Source organism: Gymnoscopelus braueri, assembly GCF_963280865.1.
Source record: "Gymnoscopelus braueri genome assembly, chromosome: 6".
NCBI lineage: Eukaryota > Metazoa > Chordata > Actinopteri > Myctophiformes > Myctophidae > Gymnoscopelus > Gymnoscopelus braueri.
In genome coordinates, this window is record NC_137607.1 from 2,435,271 (window position 1) to 2,456,185 (window position 20,915).

At 41.8% G+C, this 20,915-nt stretch overlaps 1 protein-coding gene across 1 annotated transcript in view; it reads left to right on the forward strand.

The window, feature by feature from the left end:
• The window catches only part of frem1b (Fras1 related extracellular matrix 1b), a gene marked incomplete at its 5' end in the record, with an annotated part of 107,321 nt that overhangs the window by 70,424 nt on the left and 15,982 nt on the right, over window positions 1-20,915 (forward strand). The window contains 4 exons of the mRNA XM_080429918.1: window positions 934-1,198; window positions 6,779-6,980; window positions 9,451-9,563; window positions 16,832-16,937. Coding sequence (XP_080286044.1) covers window positions 934-1,198; window positions 6,779-6,980; window positions 9,451-9,563; window positions 16,832-16,937 — 686 coding nt within the window. The remainder of the gene's footprint in view (window positions 1-933; window positions 1,199-6,778; window positions 6,981-9,450; window positions 9,564-16,831; window positions 16,938-20,915) is intronic.

The following is a 20,915-nucleotide window of genomic DNA, read 5'->3' on the forward strand; positions in this document are numbered from 1 at the left end:
GGGGGTGTGTGGGGGGGGCTGGACCCCAAGAGCAGAGACCATCTACACCCAAATAACCAGTGGTTTAAAATAACTAATTACATGTACTCAAGTACTGTACTTAAGTACAATTTTGAGGTATTTTTTACTTTACTGGAGTGTTTCCATTTTTCTATACTTTTACTTCTACTCCACTACATCTCAGAGGCAAATATTGTACTTTGTACTCCATTACAATTACTTGAAAACTTTAGTTACTAGTTACTTTGTGGATTTGTATTATTATTACACAACATTACATTTGTAACATACAGCCCTATATACACTTTGGCTATTTGAAAATAGCAGATCTACAAGATGCGATGTGACGCGTTGTGAGCTTGTAGATCGGCTATTTTCAAAAGATTTATACGCATTTGGAAAACTTCGATTTTAGCGTTGGCTGTTCAAAAGTAGTAGATATTACAAGCTTGTACATCTGCTATTTTTTAACATTCTAGAAAAAAGTGTTTGAAATTTTTAACAATTGTTAATTCGTTGAAAAAAGGTAGTTGACCGCCATTTTTCGTCCTAGTTGTGTGTTTCAGCGAAAAAACTAAACATGTCATTGCGACCTCCCGTTCGCTTGTTAAAGGCCGTTGAAAATAGCATGTCTCGTCAAAAAGACACAGAAGGCGAGATACAGGCCATTTCCCAAATACATTAACCAGGAAGTGAATGGAGCAGTACATCTTGGGATCACGTGATCTCCTGGTTCTGTGTGCATCTGGGGATAAAATGATCACTCATGTGTTAGCGAAGAGCGCCATCTAGTGGAAACACCACCCCCCAAAAAAGTTGTAAATGTCATCCTTGGCAGTGAATGAGTTAAAACTGCTGTGTGTGTGTGTGTGTGTGTGTGTGTGTGTGTGTGTGTGTGTGTGTGTGTGTGTGTGTGTGTGTGTGTGTGTGTAGGTGACATCGTGCTGGTGACCAGCCCGGTGGTCCTGACGGAGGGGGACAGGGTGGTCTTGACCACAGACGTGCTGTCCGCCGCCGACGCGTTGGGCGCTCCGGACCAGCTGATCTACAGCGTGCACGTGGCTCCTCGCCACGGCCACGTGCACGCCGTGCAGCACCCCGGGGTGCCCCTGCACACCTTCACCCAGCTGGACGTGGCCGCCCACCGTGTCTGCTACACCCACGACAACAGCCACCACGCCCAGACCGACTCCTTCAGGTAACCAAACACAGTGTGACACCCTGCTAACACTCTACAGTACGGTAACCAAACACTGTGTGACACCCTGCTAAGGTTCTACAGTACGGTAACCAAACACTGTGTGACACCCTGCTAACACTCTACAGTAAGGTAACCAAACACAGTGTGACACCCTGCTAAGGTTCTACAGTAAGGTAACCAAACACTGTGTGACACCCTGCTAAGGTTCTACAGTAAGGTAACCAAACACTGTGTGACACCCTGCTAAGGTTCTACAGTAAGGTAACCAAACACTGTGTGACACCCTGCTAACACTCTACAGTAAGGTAACCAAACACAGTGTGACACCGTGCTAAGGTTCTACAGTAAGGTAACCAAACACTGTGTGACACCCTGCTAACACTCTACAGTAAGGTAACCAAACACTGTGTGACACCCTGCTAAGGTTCTACAGTAAGGTAACCAAACACTGTGTGACACCCTGCTAAGGTTCTACAGTAAGGTAACCAAACACTGTGTGACACCCTGCTAACACTCTACAGTAAGGTAACCAAACACAGTGTGACACCGTGCTAAGGTTCTACAGTAAGGTAACCAAACACTGTGTGACACCCTGCTAAGGTTCTACAGTAAGGTAACCAAACACAGTGTGACACCCTGCTAACGTTCTACAGTAAGGTAACCAAACATTAGTGTGACACCCTGCTAACACTCTACAGTAAGGTAACCAAACACAGTGTGACACCCGGCACCCGGTTCTACAGTAAGGATTCTACTATCACAGTGTTCAAGGAATTAGACTGTGTTCACTTGTATTTTATTTGTATTTATTTTAAATTTAGAGTAGCCAATTATTTTCTGTCTGTCTGTCTGTCTGTCTGTCTGTCTGTCTGTCTGTCTGTCTGTCTGTCTGTGTGTGAGAGGGAGAATCTTCCAATCTGCATATGAACTGGTTTTCAAGCTGCACAGTGTGCAGGGGAAGCTTTAGCGTACGATAATGTACTCACGTCTGTTATCATCTGCCCACTTATTGTGAGAGATATTATATCTGCTGGACAGAAATATCACACACGAGAGAGAGAGAGAGAGAGAGAGAGAGAGAGAGAGAGAGAGAGAGAGAGAGAGAGAGAGAGAGAGAGAGAGAGAGAGAGAGAGAGAGAGAGAGAGAGAGAGAGAGAGAGAGAGAGAGAGAGAGAGAGAGAGAGAGAGAGAGAGAGAGAGATTTTTGGCTGAAGAATGATCAGGTTCTGGTCAGCCAATTTGGCAGAGAGACCGACAGAGGGGGAGAGAGGGGAGGGTTGGCTGACCTGTCTATCTCTCCCTGGTGACACTGAGAGATCAGGGTCTGTCACCTGACTGTCTGTCTGTCTGTCTGTCTCTTCTGGGTCAACTCAGACCCAGCACTGCTTTCACCGCCAAGAACAGACAGACAGACAGACAGACAGACAGACAGACAGACAGACAGACAGACAGACACTACTAATACACAAATAAAGTACTCATACATACATACATTAACCCATTCAATCCTCGAACGCGTCTGTGACATTTTAGATTTTAGCCATTATTTTATACTTTGGCGATTCAAAAACCATAAGTTCATGGCACCGAGTGCCGCGCTACGAGCTTGTAGATCTGCTATTTTTGAAAAGTCTTGAACATTTGTGCAAATCTTTGAATATATTTATTTTTTAAAGCAAACATTTTGTTAAATATTTTGTTCCACGGACCTCCAGAAGCAAAGATTTGACTAACACATTCAATATATATGTGTATATATTCAAAGATTTGCACACATTTTCAAGATAAAAAAAAAAGACAGATCTACAAGCTCATAGCGCAGCACTCGGTGCCACGCTATGAGCTTGTAGATCTGCTATTTTCAAATATTTTTCTTCCCCTAAATGAATGTCCTTCTGTATGTACAATGCATTCGACAATCTTAACTCTTTAACTGCCAAAAACGGGAATTCCCGTCCGATGGCTCTATGGCTATCATGGCCAATGACGGAAAGACGGAAATATAAAAAAAAAATTTGGGGTTATCTCAAAGGAACTAGGAGATAACGCTATCCAAAAAATTGCTGCTACATTCACTTCAATGTTAAAAAACAAACGGAGGAAAAATGCACCTTTTTCGTGGCACTGGGACGACACAGTCTGAAATAAGTGTGGCAGTGAAAGAGTTAACCCAGAGTTATTTACAGTAAGCAGGTAAACACAAGGTAATTCATCAAATGCATAGAATGCATAATCTTATAATCATAGGCAAACCAAGAAGTTATCATCAGTCTAGACAATATAATATAAAAATATATTTGTATACATTGAAACTCTACAAACTATAGGATGCCAGGTCTACATATGAAGCTGGCCTCTGTCTCATAACATGCTTATAGCTTATTATATATATATTAATATAATATAACATGCTCTCTACATTACATTTTAACCTTTGCATGAGACTGCATGGTCTTCAAGGTTAGGACAAGTGCTACAGAAAGTGCTCACACAAAGATACTGAAAATAGCAGATCTACAAGCTTGCAACGCGTCGTAATGTTATGTGTTGTGAGCTTATAGATCATATATTGTGTGTGTGTGTGTGTGTGTGTGTGTGTGTGAGTAAACGTGCGCGCGCACGTGTGTGCGCGCGTGACAGTAGATGATGAATGGCTATTATTAGTAGAGTATTACCATGGTTGGCATGGACTGGCACAGTTTGGCATGATGGTGTGTGTGTGTGTGTGTGTGTGTGTGTGTGTGTGTGTGTGTGTGTGTGTGTGTGTGTGTGTGTGTGTGTGTGTGTGTGTGTGTGTGTGTGTGTGTGTGTGTGTGTGTGTGTGTGTGTGTGTGTGTGTGTGTGTGTGTGTGTGTGTGTGTGTGTGTGTGTGTGTCAGGTTGGCATGATGGCCACAGAGTTGTGTACAGACGGGCATCCCTGGCACAACTACAGCCACATGTTAGGACCTGACTGTGTGTGTGTGTGTGTGCATGTGCGTGTGCATTCATTTGTGTGTGTGTGTGTGTGTCAGTGCCTGCGGCAGCAGACAGATGCAGTGCTTCAGGGTGTGTGTGGCGCAGACAGATTGACTTGGCAGAGGGCTGAAGTGTAGTCTGTGTGCACACACACACACACACACACACACGCGCACGCACGCGCGCGCACACACACACACACACACACACACACACACACACACACACACACACACACACACACACACACACACACACACACACACACACACACACACACACACACACACACACACACACACACACACACACACACACGCACGTGTACTTTGGTCCAGGCTCATTGTAACAGGGAGAGATGTATGACATATTGAACGTCCCATTGCCCTTATCGTAAAATATATAATAATCATTGATCCTTTCAGATTGATGGTCAGCAAGTGATGTGTTAATAATAATAACGACCTGGACCAATAGTCCACCTCACAGCTACGTTACACCAGTGTTGATTTTGACAGCAAATGTTGATTAGTCGTTAGTGTTTTTAGTCATAGTCTTTTGAATAAAATTCCATTTAGTTTTAGTCATATTTTAGTCATCTGAAATGTTTAGTTTTAGTCTAGATTTTGTCGACTAAATATCTAAGATTATAGTCGACTAAATCTACAGTTGATTTGGTCGACTAAAATTATTTTGGTGGTGACTTGATGGTGTCGTAATGTCTGATTTTACACTTGGTTGCATGCTGAAAATAGCCGATCTACAAGCTCACAACCCGTCGCAGCGTTGTGAGCTTGTAAATCGGCTATGTTCAGAGTGCTACCAAACATTAAATGACTTGTCTTTTAGTTCTACTGGATCTCTTCTCCATTAGTCTTAGTTCTACTGGATCTCTTCTCCATTAGTCTTAGTTCTACTGGATCTCTTCTCCATTAGTCTTAGTTCTACTGGATCTCTTCTCCGCTAGTCTTAGTTCTACTGGATCTCTTCTCCACTAGTCTTAGTTCTACTGGATCTCTTCTCCACTAGTCTTAGTTCTACTGGATCTCTTCTCCATTCGTCCATACATGGGCATAAATGTCGGTCCATCTTTGATTCGCATGACGTTGCTCACGTCATGCGAAGTCCGGCCATTCAGATTTCAACCGTCCGTCCGTCCGTCCATGTGTCCGTGTGTCCTGTCCGTCCGTTACCACCTAATCTACGGCACCGTTGGCCCGGCCGCTGCGAAACTGGGCACACACACTCCCTGGATGCCACGTCAGAACCTCTGGCCCATATGTTTCAGATTGGCCTGTTATAGCGCCACCAGGAGGCCGATTTGTGCGTGCAAAAACGCATTTATTGATACTACTCCTACAGATTTTGTCCAAACATCACACAAATCGGTACACAGTATCTCTATAGTCATGTGATCAACGCGGATCTATCCAATTCTCCCATATTACATCCTGATTGCCTAAGATTGGCTTCCAAAGTTTGCAGGATTGGTCCGTTTTGAACAAAATGACTCAAATCATGAACGCAGCTTGCGATTTCCGTGAAATTCCACACGCCCATTTCTATTAGGCCGAGGAAGAAATGCCACCCTTTTACCATTGGCCTGTTATAGCGCCACCAGCAGGTCTAATTTAGCAAAACACATTTTTGGAACAAAATGCCTCAAATCATGAATGCCGTGTCCGGTTGCAGTGAAAAGCCTAAGAACAAATCGCACCCCTTTTCACATTGGCCTGTTATAGCGCCACCAGGAGGCCACAATAACCTAGCTGACCTGGCGGAGACCTGTGCTCCGAGGAGCACTTTTTCTAGTTTAGTTTTTATTTCGTTTTTATTTAGTTTTCGTCAGTGATAAAAGGTAGTCCATGAACATATTTCGTCATAGTTTTAGTCGACGAAATCAGTACTGCGTTGCACCAGTGATCCAACTGATATAGCCATATATGGAGATCTGTATCTGTCATTCCTTGTCTGTTTTATGGGCATATATGGAGATCTGTGTATCTGTCAGTCGTTGTCCCGGCTATGGGCATATATGCTGAGTGATTTGTTAGGGCCTGATGCCATGATGACACATTGAGGTTAGACAATACAGTCCATATTTGGCTGGAAAGCCCTTATATGGTCATGGCAGATCATGGTGAAATGAGCGTGACAATGTGGTTTGTCCGCCTGTCCATCCTCCCTTAAGGACATATTGGGCCTTAAATGTACTGTAATTAAGGGGGGAAAGTATTGTTTATATATATATTTTAGAGGTAGGCTATTTGAACATTTACGATCTACAAGCTCACAATGCGTCGCATGGCGACGCGTTGTGAGCTTGTAGATCTGCTATTTTCAAACATTTTAGTATTTTTACTTTTGGTACTTTAAGCATATTTTGATACCAATACTTTTGTACTTTTACTCAAGTACATTTAGAATTCCGGGTTGTATTTCTTCTACATTGCAGTATTTATACTTTTACCTAAGTAAAACAAAATAGTACTTTTTCCACCTCTGTTGTGAAGCATGTTGAGCTGCGTTATGTTCATGAAAAGATGCAAATGAGTATTGGTTTATTGCATGTTATTACCATTACATCACCTCTATGTTTATATGTTTTTTTTTCATGCAGTTTCGTGGTAACCAACGGCGACACGTCTCGCAGTGGAACGCTTCACTTCAGCATCGAGCACGGTGACCGCATCCCGCCCACGCTGAGCCGCAACGCCGGCCTCCAGCTGCTAGAGGGCGCCGTTGAGACCCTCACCCCCAAACACCTGGAGCTGACGGACCCCGACACCCCCGCCACGAACCTGACCTTCACCCTCACTCAGGTGATTAACAAACTAAGTGAAAAAAAAAAAAACAGTTTCAAACAGTTTACTTAAAGGGATTGAAAAACAGATAATCGGCTGGTTGTTTGACCAGGTCTGATGTTTGGGTTATCTCCATATAGGGAGTTCCAGGAGGGGTTCTCTGATGTCCGAGCTAGGTATGTTGGTTATCTCCATCTATGGGGATCTCCATCTATGGGAAAGTTGGGATCGAATTGGTCACTAGGGGTCGGGACTGCGTGGTTCATTCCTCCCCTTATATAGGTGGATCCTGCCATGGTCCACCCTGCGGTGTTTATCCATCTATGGCTAATGCTAGCAAGCATGCCCTGAATGTTCTTTACAGGCATAATTCACCCCTAGCCTGGGATCAATAACTTTTTCGGGTGTGTGATCCGGTCGGGAGTGGAAGCAACCCTATATGCCTCACCCCCAAATAACACATGTTAGGGCCTACCTAATAAAATCCTTGATGCGGCGTAGTTTAGCGTATTTTTAAGATACAAAATAAATATAAATGTGAGTGTACTTTCCGGAGACTATTTAGCGTCTGTCTACCTTTGTAATCGATTCTGCATTTAAACAGGGATTGGGGAAACAAACAGGAGGAACCAAAACAAAGCGGCTTCGCAAAACCGGAACCAACTTAAATTTTTTGCGTGGCCTAGACCAGATCACACAGGCCATTTACAGGAATATTTCACTTTAAAAAAAATGTTGGGTCATTTTATCGTCTACTCAGGCTTTTGTGAACCCCCAGACAGTTTCTAAGTTGCTTGATTCAGTATTTAGATATTTGATATTCATTTTATCAGACACGCCCTTTCCTATACAAACCCATTGTAACTTCAAACTCCCTTTTAACTGTGTTAGATTCATCGATAACACCGTCCTTGGTTCTGGTGACTCATCCTGCCTCCTAATTTCGATTACTTTTTAATTCTTTTTAATTAATGTTCCTATTGTATTACATTTTTTTCATTTAAAACCTTTTAAAATAAAAATAAATGAAAAAAGTAATTGAAAAAGACGGGTGTTTCCGATTAATCTAACACGGTTAAAATGGAGTTTGAAGTTACAATGGGTTTGTATAGGAAGGGGGCGTGTCTGATAAAATGAATATCAAATACTGAATCAAGCAACTTAAAAACTGTCCGGGGGCGGGGCTCACAAAAGCCTGAGTAGACGATAAAATGACCCAAAAAGTTTTGGAAAGTGAAATGTCCCTTTAATAACGAATACCGGCTTTCCTCCGAGGTGGAAAAGACTGGTGATGCGAGGTTAGTTCACCCCCAAAATGACATCTTTTCTATGGATTAGTCGCCCCATGGAGACTTAACACATTGATTGCCTAGATCGCATATATGCGTTCTTTCATTTTTATTGGAAAATTCCACATGGGGCGACCTAACACAGCTTTGGAATGATCGATCGTCTCTCAGAGAAGAAAAATGTGGATGTGACGTCATTCCAAAAAACATCACTTCCACCCGCCCCAACGATAGGATTTTCAGAAAAACAGCTGTAACTCATTTTCTTTTTTTCCCGCTGAAAAACACCCGTTTTCAGCGGGGAAAAAAGCTCCAAAATGGCGGATCGCGGTTGGAAACTTGTCGTTCCCATGGATACACAGATCCTTCCGCCTACTCACAGGAACTTTTTCCGTGTTTTTTTTTTTTTACACATGTCGGTTCCACGGCGTTTCAAATATCATCGGATTGAGGTAATTATAAATTATGCCGGCACAGGGATAGAAAACTATGTTTAATATCTTGGCAATCAATGTGTTAAATACATGGATTTTTGTCGCATTCGTAAGCCAATAATTTGATGAGCAGCGGACCGGTAGGAGACACAAAGGAGACTCTTTGTGTCTCCTACCGGAACCACTGCCGTTCATCAAATTATTAGCTTAGGAATGCTAAGAAAAACTATGAATTCAAGTCTCCATGGGGCGACTAATCCATGAAAAAATGACATTTTGGGGGTGAACGACACCTGTGACAGAAATAAAAGAATATGCTTTACGAAAAATTATAACTGATTGAAAATGCATTGAGTGTGTTAACATCATAGAGAAAATGTCTTTCGTTTTAGTCTGTGTCAATTCATTCCATACATGCGCCTAGTGTTTTGGGTGGATATGGACATTTTATGCCATGTTTTTTTATGCCAAAGCAATTTTTCTAAACATTTGAAATCACCCATATTACAATGTAAAACAAATAGAACTAAAACTAATAAAAACTCAACCTAAAAAAAACTAAGCCTTTTTAAAAAACTAACCTAGCAAACAGAGTTGTAGTTTTCAGTATTTCCTTAGTTTTATCTATAATAACTTTAACATCTATAATTATCTCTAATAACCTTCTCTCCGATGTACAAAAAAGAATTTCACCCACTTTTTTACCTTGTAAACCTGTGATGTGACAATAAAACTGATTCTGATTCTGATTCTCCGTCATGCTAGCCTCCGCGCTACGGCCAGCTGCTGCTGAACGGACGGCCTCTGGCGGCCCGTCAGAGCTTCACACAGACGGACGTAGAGAACATGAACCTGGCCTACCGCCACGTCCCTGGAAGGTCAGTCATGTATACATTACAGACACAACAATGCTAACGAATGGCACTAGGCGTCACAATGGACGGACCGCATCAGAAACGTGGTCCTCTACGGCATACATGGGCAACTGGCGGCCCGGGGGCCACATGCGGCCCCCACCTTCACTTAATGCGGCCCGCAGGTTAATATCAGAATACTGATATATAATTGATTTCAGCTGTTATGATTCCAAACATACAAACATGACCCGCTTTAATTACTTCACTCTATATTAGTAGCTTAATCTACAATTATATTGTCTTTTTTATATTCAATGTATTTGTATTTAAGTTAACTCATATAGTGCCAATGACGTCTTTTGACGGCCGTTTTCAGTGTGCCATTAGTGCCAATGACGTCTTTTTTTTTTTTTTTTTTTTTTCTTTTGAATCTCAAAGGAACTAGGAGAAAACGATTTTCAAAAAGTGAATTCTCCATCCACTTCAATGTTAAAATGTAAACGGAGAAATTTTTTTCTCCGTTTGACCCAAAATGCCTTTGGCATATGGATCAACTAGCTTGAAATAAGCCTGGCAGTGAATGAGGTAACATAAGTATACAGTAACTAAATGCATTTGAAATGTAATAAAATTTTTACTTTTCAGGATTCCAATTCAAAAATAGCACAAAAGAAACATAATTCCAATTCAAAAGTAGCAAAAATAGCAGATCTACAAGCTACGAGCTTGTAGATCTGCTATTTTTGGGGTCCGTTGCGGGGTCCGTTGCGAGGTCCGTTGTGGGGTTGTAGCGGGGTCTGATGCAGGGTCCGTTGCGGGGTTGTAGGTGACACCACTTTCAGAAACAATACAGCGAGTTCCTATAGACGAATCCACAGACGCGCTGCCTGTAGCTGCCTGTAGGCGGCCATTGCTGCGGTGTCACGTCCGCGGAGCGTTGACACCGCAGCATTGGCTGCGCCCAGGGCAGCGCTATGTGGATTCGTGTATACATTGGCTAAACGTGAACCCTCTGTACCACGTTGCCTTGATAATCATAACTAACTCCACCTTCAAGACTGTGTTCATTTTGTCGACTAAAACTTTGACGAAAACGACTACCTTTTTTCACTGACGAAAACTAAATAATAACTAAATAAAAACTAAGCTATGATGACTAAAACTAAGACTAAATATATTGACAATTTAGTCAACAAATAAAAACTAGACTAAAATGTTAGTGAGGGATCTAGTGGAGAAGAGATCCAGTAGAACTAAAAGACAAGTCATTTTATATTTGCTTGCGTTGGGGTGTTGCGCTTTGAAAATAGCAGATGTACAAGTTCACAGGGTGTCGCAGCGCAACGTTTGATCTGTATGTATGTTTGCATACATGCATGCATACATACATACATACATACACAGATACATTTATACAACTGATAATTGAGCTACATCCATATATGGTCAGCCATGCCCAAATATGGGGTCCCTGATGTCATACGTAGATGTGACCTCACCGGTATGACAAGAGCAATCTAGAGAGCAGGATAAAAAGCACTGCAGCCTCAGAGAGAGTCCAGATTGAATCAACTCTCCCAATTATCTGCAAACATCCTTTCTTCTCCAAGACTCAACTCTTCAACACAGATCTCTTCAAGCCTATTATCTTCAAGACTCTTTCGACCAAGATTCTACAAGCTGTAGAATCTAGAAGCGTAATTGTTTGGCTCTTAGAGCATTTCATTCTTCTACAGAGAAGGAAACCAAGAGTCTTTTACTTAAATTCACAATTAACTGTTGTGTTAAAAATGTTTTCTTGGACGTTGCATCAGAAAGGATCACCAAAGAAAGATGATGGTGTTGCTGTAGCAGTGAGACACAAGCTGTACTACTTTGGAAGGAACACTGACAAGAAAACCAAGGATCAGATTGATGTGAAGGTCTTCAACACAGTGTCTTTTCTCTGGCGGAAGTTGACCCCAGTGACACCTGGAAGAGGAGAACGTCCCCTTGAGGTTCCCTCCAGGCGCTACGGCTGCACAGCTGTGCTGATAGAAGATATTGTCTATTTCTGGGGAGGGCGTGAGTACGACACAGGCGACTACTGCAACCTGCTTTATGCATTTGATGTCATCACACACAGATGGTTCAAACCACAGGTTATAGGGACTGTTCCAGAGGGGAGGAGCTACCACTCAGCCTGTGTCTTGGGGAAGGTCATGTATATTCATGGAGGATGGACCCAGACTGGACGCACTAATGACATCTACAAGTTGGACACCACCACAATGGTCTGGTCTTTAATTAACACCAGAGGTACTACACCTCCTGCTTCATCACGTCACTCTGCCACCATCATCGGGACAAAGATGTTTCTATTTGGGGGCAGGGGGGACCAAGGGGAACAGTACTACAACACCATCAGAGTGTTTGACACAGAAACCAACTTCTGGCTGAAAACACCTTCTGCACAGCGTTTTCCACTAAGTCCTTCAACTTTTGCCTACAGTGGAGGGCTGTACACATTGGGTGGCTGGTATAAGAGCTCCTTCTTCAATTATCTGTGGAAATTAAATCCAGAGACTTTATCCTGGAAGAAGGTTGAGCCCAAGGGGAAAGGACCATCTGAGATGTGTGGGATGTGCTGTTACATGGTGGGAGATCGTATCATCCTCCTTGGAGACATACGAGATGACCTGTTTGTCTTAGACTTAAGTCCTAGCTTCAAGACGTTATGTAAGCTAGCAGTTATTCAGTACGATCTGGAGCAGTCAGAACTCCCACACAACATCAGGTGGGAACTGGCAGCCATGACTACCAACAGCAACTGAAATAATAACCACGAAATGAAATGAAAAACAAAAAACAAAAAACAAACAGCGAGCCCAGAACAAAAACAAACAAACACAAAAACTAATTGTGTGACCTGGCAGTAATGACTATCATTCATCCACAATAGAACATGAAAAATAAATACAATAATAAAAATACTTTTGCCGCTGATAACCATCCCAAAGAAAGATCAGCCGCCAGGCTAAGCCTGGGAGATTTAAAACTGTATGATGCGCATTAAAAGATTCAGGTCCAAACAAATGCTGAAGTTTATAATGTTTACTGTGGTGTCACCAATTATTACAACTTTGCGGCCCTAACAGAGAGACAGAGTCCAAAACTCATCATCGTCCCAAAACATTTCTATTGTCATCCCTTCTAAATAGTCAATTTCCTCCTCATCCTTCAATGGTGTGGTCATCCTTCAATGGTGTGGTCAGGACTAGATAGTGTTGTCTCTGTGTAGTCTCTCTGTGTTTAGGTGCATCAATTGTTGTTCTGTACAGTACAATGTCCCTTGCTCTATCTGATCTCCTGGTGCCACAATAACCACATCAGGGACATCAGGGTTAAGGTGACATTTATTTGCCCCCTGTGAGCTTTTAGCTTTGAACACTATTTTGAGTTCCCGAATTGGGTTTGTATCGAAGATGTCAGCACCGGTTTGAAAGGACTTTACTAAACGATTGACTGTCTTTAACTCATCTTGAATCAAGGTCAATCAATTAGTCTTTCATAATAACTTTGTTTCCTTTTGCTTGAAGAAGGTGGTTCTTAATTTCATTATCAAAGACAAAGATTTTTGAGAATTTGGGCTTCTTTGTGCTGTCAGGAAAGATTGCAGATGGAGTAATGTGGTACATCTGGCCACTCATCTTGAATGTCTTTGGTCCTTGTCCTTTGAACTCCACTATCTTACCAGTGACGTTCCTGGAAGACATTGGCCCCGATTCATAAAGGGATTTACGACCATATTTTGTACCTACCGGCATTTAGGACAAATCCTACTGCAGTCGGATTCATAAAAGTTTTTTGGTCTGTGTTTTGTGCGTCAGGTGCGCACGTTCTCAGGTCAGCCCTGAGGCTGTCTTACCAGGGCTGAAATGTGCGTATGTCTTTAGAATGCTTTATTCTTCATGCCAAAATCAATTACAACAGTGGCAAACCTCAAATAAAATATATATATGCCCAACATTTGTCAACACATATATATAAAAAATAAAAAAATAAATGTCAAACTATATATTGCTTGTAGCCTACAGTATGCATCATATAGACATGATGTAGATTCCACCGCTTTTTATTTATTTTCTAGGCTATCAGTTGCATTTAGAGTTGAATTATTAGGTCCCCGTCCTTCAGTGTGTTTGCCAGCAGGCCATCTCAGCCAAAGTGTCACGTAATAATGAAAATAGGCTATGATGCCATTGCCTTAATGAAACTGCGGAGGGACTGACGCACCTCTGTCCGTGCTGCAGTATTAATTTGTAGGCTAATAGTCTACTGTAGGCTACTCTACTGTATTTTGATCACATGAACACCACACACAACAGATCTAATATTCCCCATTCCGACGTAGGACAGTGATATATTAATCAAAAATGCACTAATTTAATCAATAAGTAATCAATAAGCTCTGGTCCATAATCGGATAGCAGCGTTCCACTTGTATGCTGGATTTCATCATCTTTTTACCTTGGTAAAAGTCCGCAATGTTCATTAGAAAAGGCTTATATATATCCTTTCCACGTTTTATTAGCCTTTTATTTGGTAATGGGGTTAAACCTTGTAAACTTATTTATTCTCATTACACATGAGAGCATTTATTACGTGATCCGCTTCCAGACAGAACAGTAAGTTGTCAAGGCGATGCGAAGCCGCATCTGTTATCTTTAGACGAGGCGGAGTTGAACTTCAAACTTTCATCAGCGTTGCCAGATGTTGTGAGAGAAATAAGCAACCAGGTCTAGGAAAACAAGCCCAAAAGAAGCAACTGGCACTTAGGCCATTATAAGCACTTTAATTAAACCGTTGTGAGCTTGTAGATCTGCTATATTTAAAAAAAATCTTGTAATAAAATGTGCAATATTTGGAAGATTTTTTAAACATTCTAACAACACAAATCTGCCTCCAGCTGGCACAAAACATTTTCAGATGGGGCTTATAGGGATAAATTAGCCAACATATTAACTTGGGGGTCCATGTCATAAAAATATTTGAGAACCACCGGTTAAAACAAGTGAACAATTGTGAAGCAAGCCCAAATAACCAACTACACTTTAGAAACAAGCCCAAAAAACCACGGTCCCCACAGCTACCAATATTTACAAGCAACTTTACAGAAAAATAAGCCCAAATTCGCTTATAATAAGCGGACATGGCAACGCTGTTTAGCACGGTTCAGCACGGTGACGTTAAAGTTGGATGCTGTTGGACGCAGCCTTCCAGAGTAATCATCACACCTGGTCATACGCACTGGTTGTACGCACGTCTCTGTGATATACGAACCCCTTTGGGAATTGCACGTCCGTTTGTGACTACCAAAATACGACCGGCCTTTACGAACTTTATTTACCCCATATATACGACCCTCGTTATGAATCGGGGCCATTGATACTAAACCATTATACTGCCTGATGTTCTCCATGAATTGCCTGGATTGGAGAGAGTCCCTGTCAAACAGAGATTGTAGTCTAGGAGGGGGGTCCATGAATGGCTGGAGGGAGTTGGATCTTTCCATATTGGCAACAGTCACGGAAGGACTTCTTACCAACAGGACCTTTTGATGTTTCCCAGGGGAACATGACAGCATGGCATGAATTGCAGACGCTATCCATAGTTGGTGTGTGAAAGTCAACTATTTCTGTGGGTTGGTGTGGCGGTGTCCATGCTCTTCTGAGGTTTCTGTCCTTTTTTGTGGTCCTTTTACGCTTTACGCTTCGCGGCCCTCACATCTAGGCCCGATCAGCTACATCACAGCTACATTGCACCAGTGATCCAACTGATATGGCCATATATGGAGATGTGCAGTAGGGTGGGGTCCTAGCGGCCAAAAAGAAGGAAAGCTGCTGTGGCTAAAATGTAGTTTTATATTAACTGTACAAAATATGTAAGTACATTGAAGGCGGGGAAAGAAGTCTAAGTATTAGCCAGAGAACTGATCAACACTCTGTGGCAAGTTTGGAGGCAAGTGAAGCGATCGTGTGCTGACCAACTTCGGACGTACTTTTAAAAATAATACAATTAAAATATAAAATATAATATAAATAATAATAATACAAAATAATTTAAAAAGTTCGGTGTAAACAATATTGTCAGTTATTCCATCATCATTACCCTCAATGAAAACTTTGACAGCGCTGGCTCTTTTCCCCCTTGAGAAGGCTGTGTAGAGTTACACTGGCTACACTGCACTCTCACATCACATTATTATATTAGTCTATCATCAGTATATTATAGACCATACATGGGCAACTGTCGGCCAGGGGGCCACATGCCCCCACCTTCACTTAATGCGGCCCGAATACTGATTTATTATTGATTTCAGCTGTTATGATTCCAAACATGCAAACATGACCCGCTTTAATGACTTCAGTCTATATTATAGCAGCTTAATGACTAGTATTAAAATTCTATTATTTTTTATGTCCAATGTGTTTGTATTTAAGTTCATAAAGTTTATATAAGTATAACTAAATGCAAAAAATACAGATCTACAAGCTGCGACGCATTTTGAGTAGATCGGCTATTTTTGCTACTTTTGTGTGACATAGAATGGTGAAGTACAGCATTAATTTACAAAGGAGTTAAAATACAGAGATAAGAGGTTTCTGCCCGACAGCATATGCAATGTGTTCCTCTGGAGTGAGTGTGGAAATATAGTGGCCCTCGTAGGCATAGATATATATAAAGGCTAGATGGCTCAAGGGGACGGCGCAAGCGTAGCTCAACCGCGGCCATCTTGAAACAGTCATTCATAACATTATGTCTATGGTGCATATACTTTGAAATAACCATAGCGTGCTCAATTTTCATCCGATTTTCAAACGGTTTGGTGTGTTGTAAACACCAAAGATGTAGTTATGATACTGCATACTTATAATTATAATCATGTTTTTTTTATTTTTTTATTTTTTTATTTTTTTATTTTTTTATAATTTTATAATTTTATAATTTTATAATTTTATAATTTTATTACATCTTTGGTGTTTACAACACACCAAACCGTTTGAAAATCGGATGAAAATTGAGCACGCTATGGTTATTTTAAAGTATATGCACCATAGACATAATGTTATGAATGACTGTTTCAAGATGGCCGCCATGTGGCAACGTCGTACTCCATTGGCCAGCAGCGCGGGTGAGTCATCTAGCCTTTTATATATATCTATGCTCGTAGGCCTCTCCATCACCAAAGTTTTTGGTGATGGAGACATTATTTACAGCTTATCTCATTATGTTCTTGTCCCTGGCAGCCCTGCGCTCATCGACAGGTTCTACTTCCTGCCGTCGGACGGAAGCAACGCTGGTTACCTGGAGACCGGCCAGCTGAGGGAGGAGCCTGCTGTCTTTAACATACAGGTGGGTGGAGCCTTCTGTCTTTAACATACAGGTGGGTGGAGCCTGCTGTCTTTAACATACAGGTGGGTGGAGCCTGCTGTCTTTAACATACAGGTGGGAGCAGTGGTGTAAAGTAACTAAGTACATTTACTCAAGTACTGTACATTTACTCAAGTACTGTACTTTTACTTTACTGGAGTATTTCCAATTGTCTATACGTTTACTTCTACTCCACTACATCTCAGAGGCAAATGTACTTTTTAGTCAACTACAATTATTTGAAAACTTTAGTTACTAGTTACTTTGCAGATATAAACTACTGCATAATAAAACATGCATTAACCACTTAAGCCCTATTTTATACCTGGGCTATTTGAAAATAGCAGATCTACAAGCTCACAACGCGTCGTGGTGCGACGCGCTGTGAGCTTGTAGATCTGCTATTTTCAAACATTTTAGTACTTTTACTTTTGGTACTTTAAGCCTGCTGTCTTTAGCATACAGATGGGTGGAGTCTGCCGTCTTTAGCATACAGGTGGGTGGAGTCTGCTGTCTTTAACATACAGGTGGGTGGAGTCTGCCGTCTTTAGCATACAGGTGGGTGGAGTCTGCTGTCTTTAACTCATTGAGTGCCAGAGTTAATTAATTAACTAAGTCAGCCCTTGCCAGCGTTTTTGAGGATTTTTACTAACCTTTCTAGAGCCACAGAATATTTAGCTCCAGGACAATCAACATGCCGAGTGTCGAAAAAGACGGAGGAGTGTCTCTGCTTCCATCGGAGAGGAAAAAAAGCGTGTGTCACCGCGACCCTCCGTTCTTTAGTTATTGGCTGTTGAATATAGCTTGTTCTCGCCAAAAAAGCAACAAACAAAAAAAGCTGGGAAAAAAAATCCTTTTAACATTAGATGGGACAGGGCTGGGTTTGTTGTGATGTTATTTCCGGGTTTACTCCTCCAGAAGTCATAGGATCACTCATAGGTTGGCGAACAGCGCCATCCAGCATAAACACTGAAAACACGGTTTTGACGTGTCTTTGGCACTCTGGGCTTTGGAAAAAAATCAATGGCATCAATGGCACTGAATGAGTTAACATACAGGTGGGCTGGACAAGATAAGACGAGGCAAGATGAATCATGGCAATGCACGACAAGACACAGAAGGCAAGACTAGACAGGTTAAGGCGAAACAAGGCATCACTTTATTTGATGTTTTTATTTGGGAGGGACAGAGCATATTTAAAGTATATTGATAAAAACACAGCAAAAAAACTACACACAGTAGAATGAGAACATACGTTGGAGTTAGCAAGGATGCTAATTTTCAGAGTAGGGCAAGCCAAGGTAAGGAAAAGGCAAAGCAAGTGTTATTGTACATTCAATGTGCTTTCCATAAAACATTTAGCATTGACACATTAATAAACAGAGCATTAAGAGAATGTAAAAGAAACACTTTATAGAAGCACATTTGAACACAATAAAAAGGAGTTAAAATGTAACAGAAAAGTAGGACAATATAATGACAGTGTAGAAGAAGTGATTTCTCACTCACTCACTCACTCACTCACTCACTCACTCACTCACTCACTCACTCACTCTCACACACACACACACACACACACACACACACACACACACACACACACACACACACACACACACACACACACACACACACACACACACACACACACACACACCTGGTTGCACTGGTCAGCTCCCAGGTGTGTGTGTGAGTGTGTGCTTAACGAGGCGAAGCGGAGGATTCGAGCTGGGCCAGGTCTGTCCTCTCCAAGTGAAGTAAAAAAAAAAAAAGCCTCGTTAATTAAATATGTGGAAGAACAGTGAACGCTGACCAGTTCTGATTGGTCCTGGAGTGACGGGTCACACGACTCCGGGGAGAGAGAGCAGAGATGTACTCTAGTATAAAGTACAGATACTCACAAAACGTACTGAAGTACTCAAGTAAATGTACCCTCTTAATTACTGTCCAGTGTCCACCACTGATCTCTAAACGGCAACATCACACACATCAGCTAGGAAACAGTCAATCTCATTATGTATGGAGATCAGCTACTGTACAAGCTTGTAGATCTGTCATTTTAGCCGAATGTTCAGCCAGAATAGTGACGATAACTTCAACACTGTATATGGATGGATGGATTGATTGATTGATTGATTGATTGATTGATTGATTGATTGATTGATTGGTAGGTAGGTAGGTAGTTAGGTTAATTGATTAATTGATTAATTGATGTATTGATAAGTATATTGATTAATAGATAGATAACAAGGTATGTGAACTATTACAGTAGATTTGACATCTATTGTAAAACCTAGGTGGGTTTGTGCACCATGGCTGTTTATGTTTAAATCAAATGAAACAAAGTGTCCTCTGGACACATAATATAACACAGATGTAGAGTGCCCTCCAGTGGCCATGTAAGAGAACTGATACAGTAATGTTGAGCTAGACAGCTGCCTAACAGCTCTGCCCACCTGTGTCCAGCAGAGGGTGCCAACGTGGACATATTCCTTATAGTGACCTATTAGTACACAGTGATGTAAGCAACACAGCTGCATAAGGCTGGCCTTATAGTACACAGTGATGTTATCAAATTAATAATGGGTGCGTTAGATTTTTTTGGTGTGTCAACACTGTATCATGCTAGCTCATTGGCCCTTGGCTCTGGACACACCTATGACAATCCAACACACTCATTATTCATGTGTTTGGTGCAGCGGTGTTGTTGACTAGTCGGCCATGTTTTTAATCTGCTGTAGTTTTTTTTAACCTGAACTGGACAACAGACTACAAAATCAGCCTGGGGTTCATTAGCCTGGCACGGTCAGACTAATATCACTGTGTAGATGTTAGTCTGGAATCTCTGTGTGGAACCTGCATTTCCGAGGGGCAAATTAAAAAAAAATACCTCTGGTGATAAACCCGCCCCACATTTGCATACTGGGCCCTGATTGGTCCCTCACAACTTCGGAGGGAGAGAAATCCAATCTCTATTGAGAGGAGGGGCCAGACCTAATCTGCCGAGGTTTTTTTTTTTTGTTGGCAATGGCAGATTAGTCTGGAACCAGGCTGGGGTTGTGTGGCCCTTTAATCTAATGCTAACCTTCATATAAGATCTTGACAACAGGCTCTATGCACAGCAGCCATATTGGAAACAAATTGGGCCTCTTCCTTACTTCCTTCATGATGATACTAATGAAGGCTCTGTTCCATTTAGTGTAGCACAGTGGTTCTAAAACCTTTTAGTTTTAGAACCATAACAAGGACCCCCATAACTCTGAGTGTGTACAAATGGAACCAATTTATTTGTACACTGTCAGAGTTACACACCTTTTTAAGGGTCCATTTGGAACCACCTCAAGGACCCATGAGGGTCCCTGGACCACACTTTGAGACCCACTGGTGTAGCAGAGTGTTTCCAGTGAGTCAACACCATAGAGGTATAATATAACTAGAGGGCGGATTGCCCCGCCCCCAGCTATCATTTCAATGAATGTGCTCAGTGGCGTTTTGAAGCACCCGGAAACCTGCCAGAAGTAGAATTATTGGTTCGATTTTGACCACCCGTAGAGTTATGAGCATGCGCACTAGTGTCCTTTTTGCGTTCTACGGCAGCCTGTGTGTCAAGGATTGAACGCGAGATATTTATTAAATACACTCGAGATGCATATTTATATGTAAATGCATATATATGTATGTATAATATGTTTACATATTTATATGTATAAATATAAATATCTCTCAGCATGTTTTGCGCGTGCATGTATTTCTCCCCGCCTGCAGTTCCAGCTTTGGCCACTGGGGTGGCAGCTTCAATGTTTCTCAGCAACTCTGGGGGCTTGGTCAACACCCTGACTCTGTTTGACCAGAATGGAACAGAGCCTTGTTACATGTTATTGGTAACACCCTGTGAAGGAAGTAAGAAGAGGCCCGATTTATTTCCAATATGGCTCCCTATTAAGTCTGTCCTCGCATTAC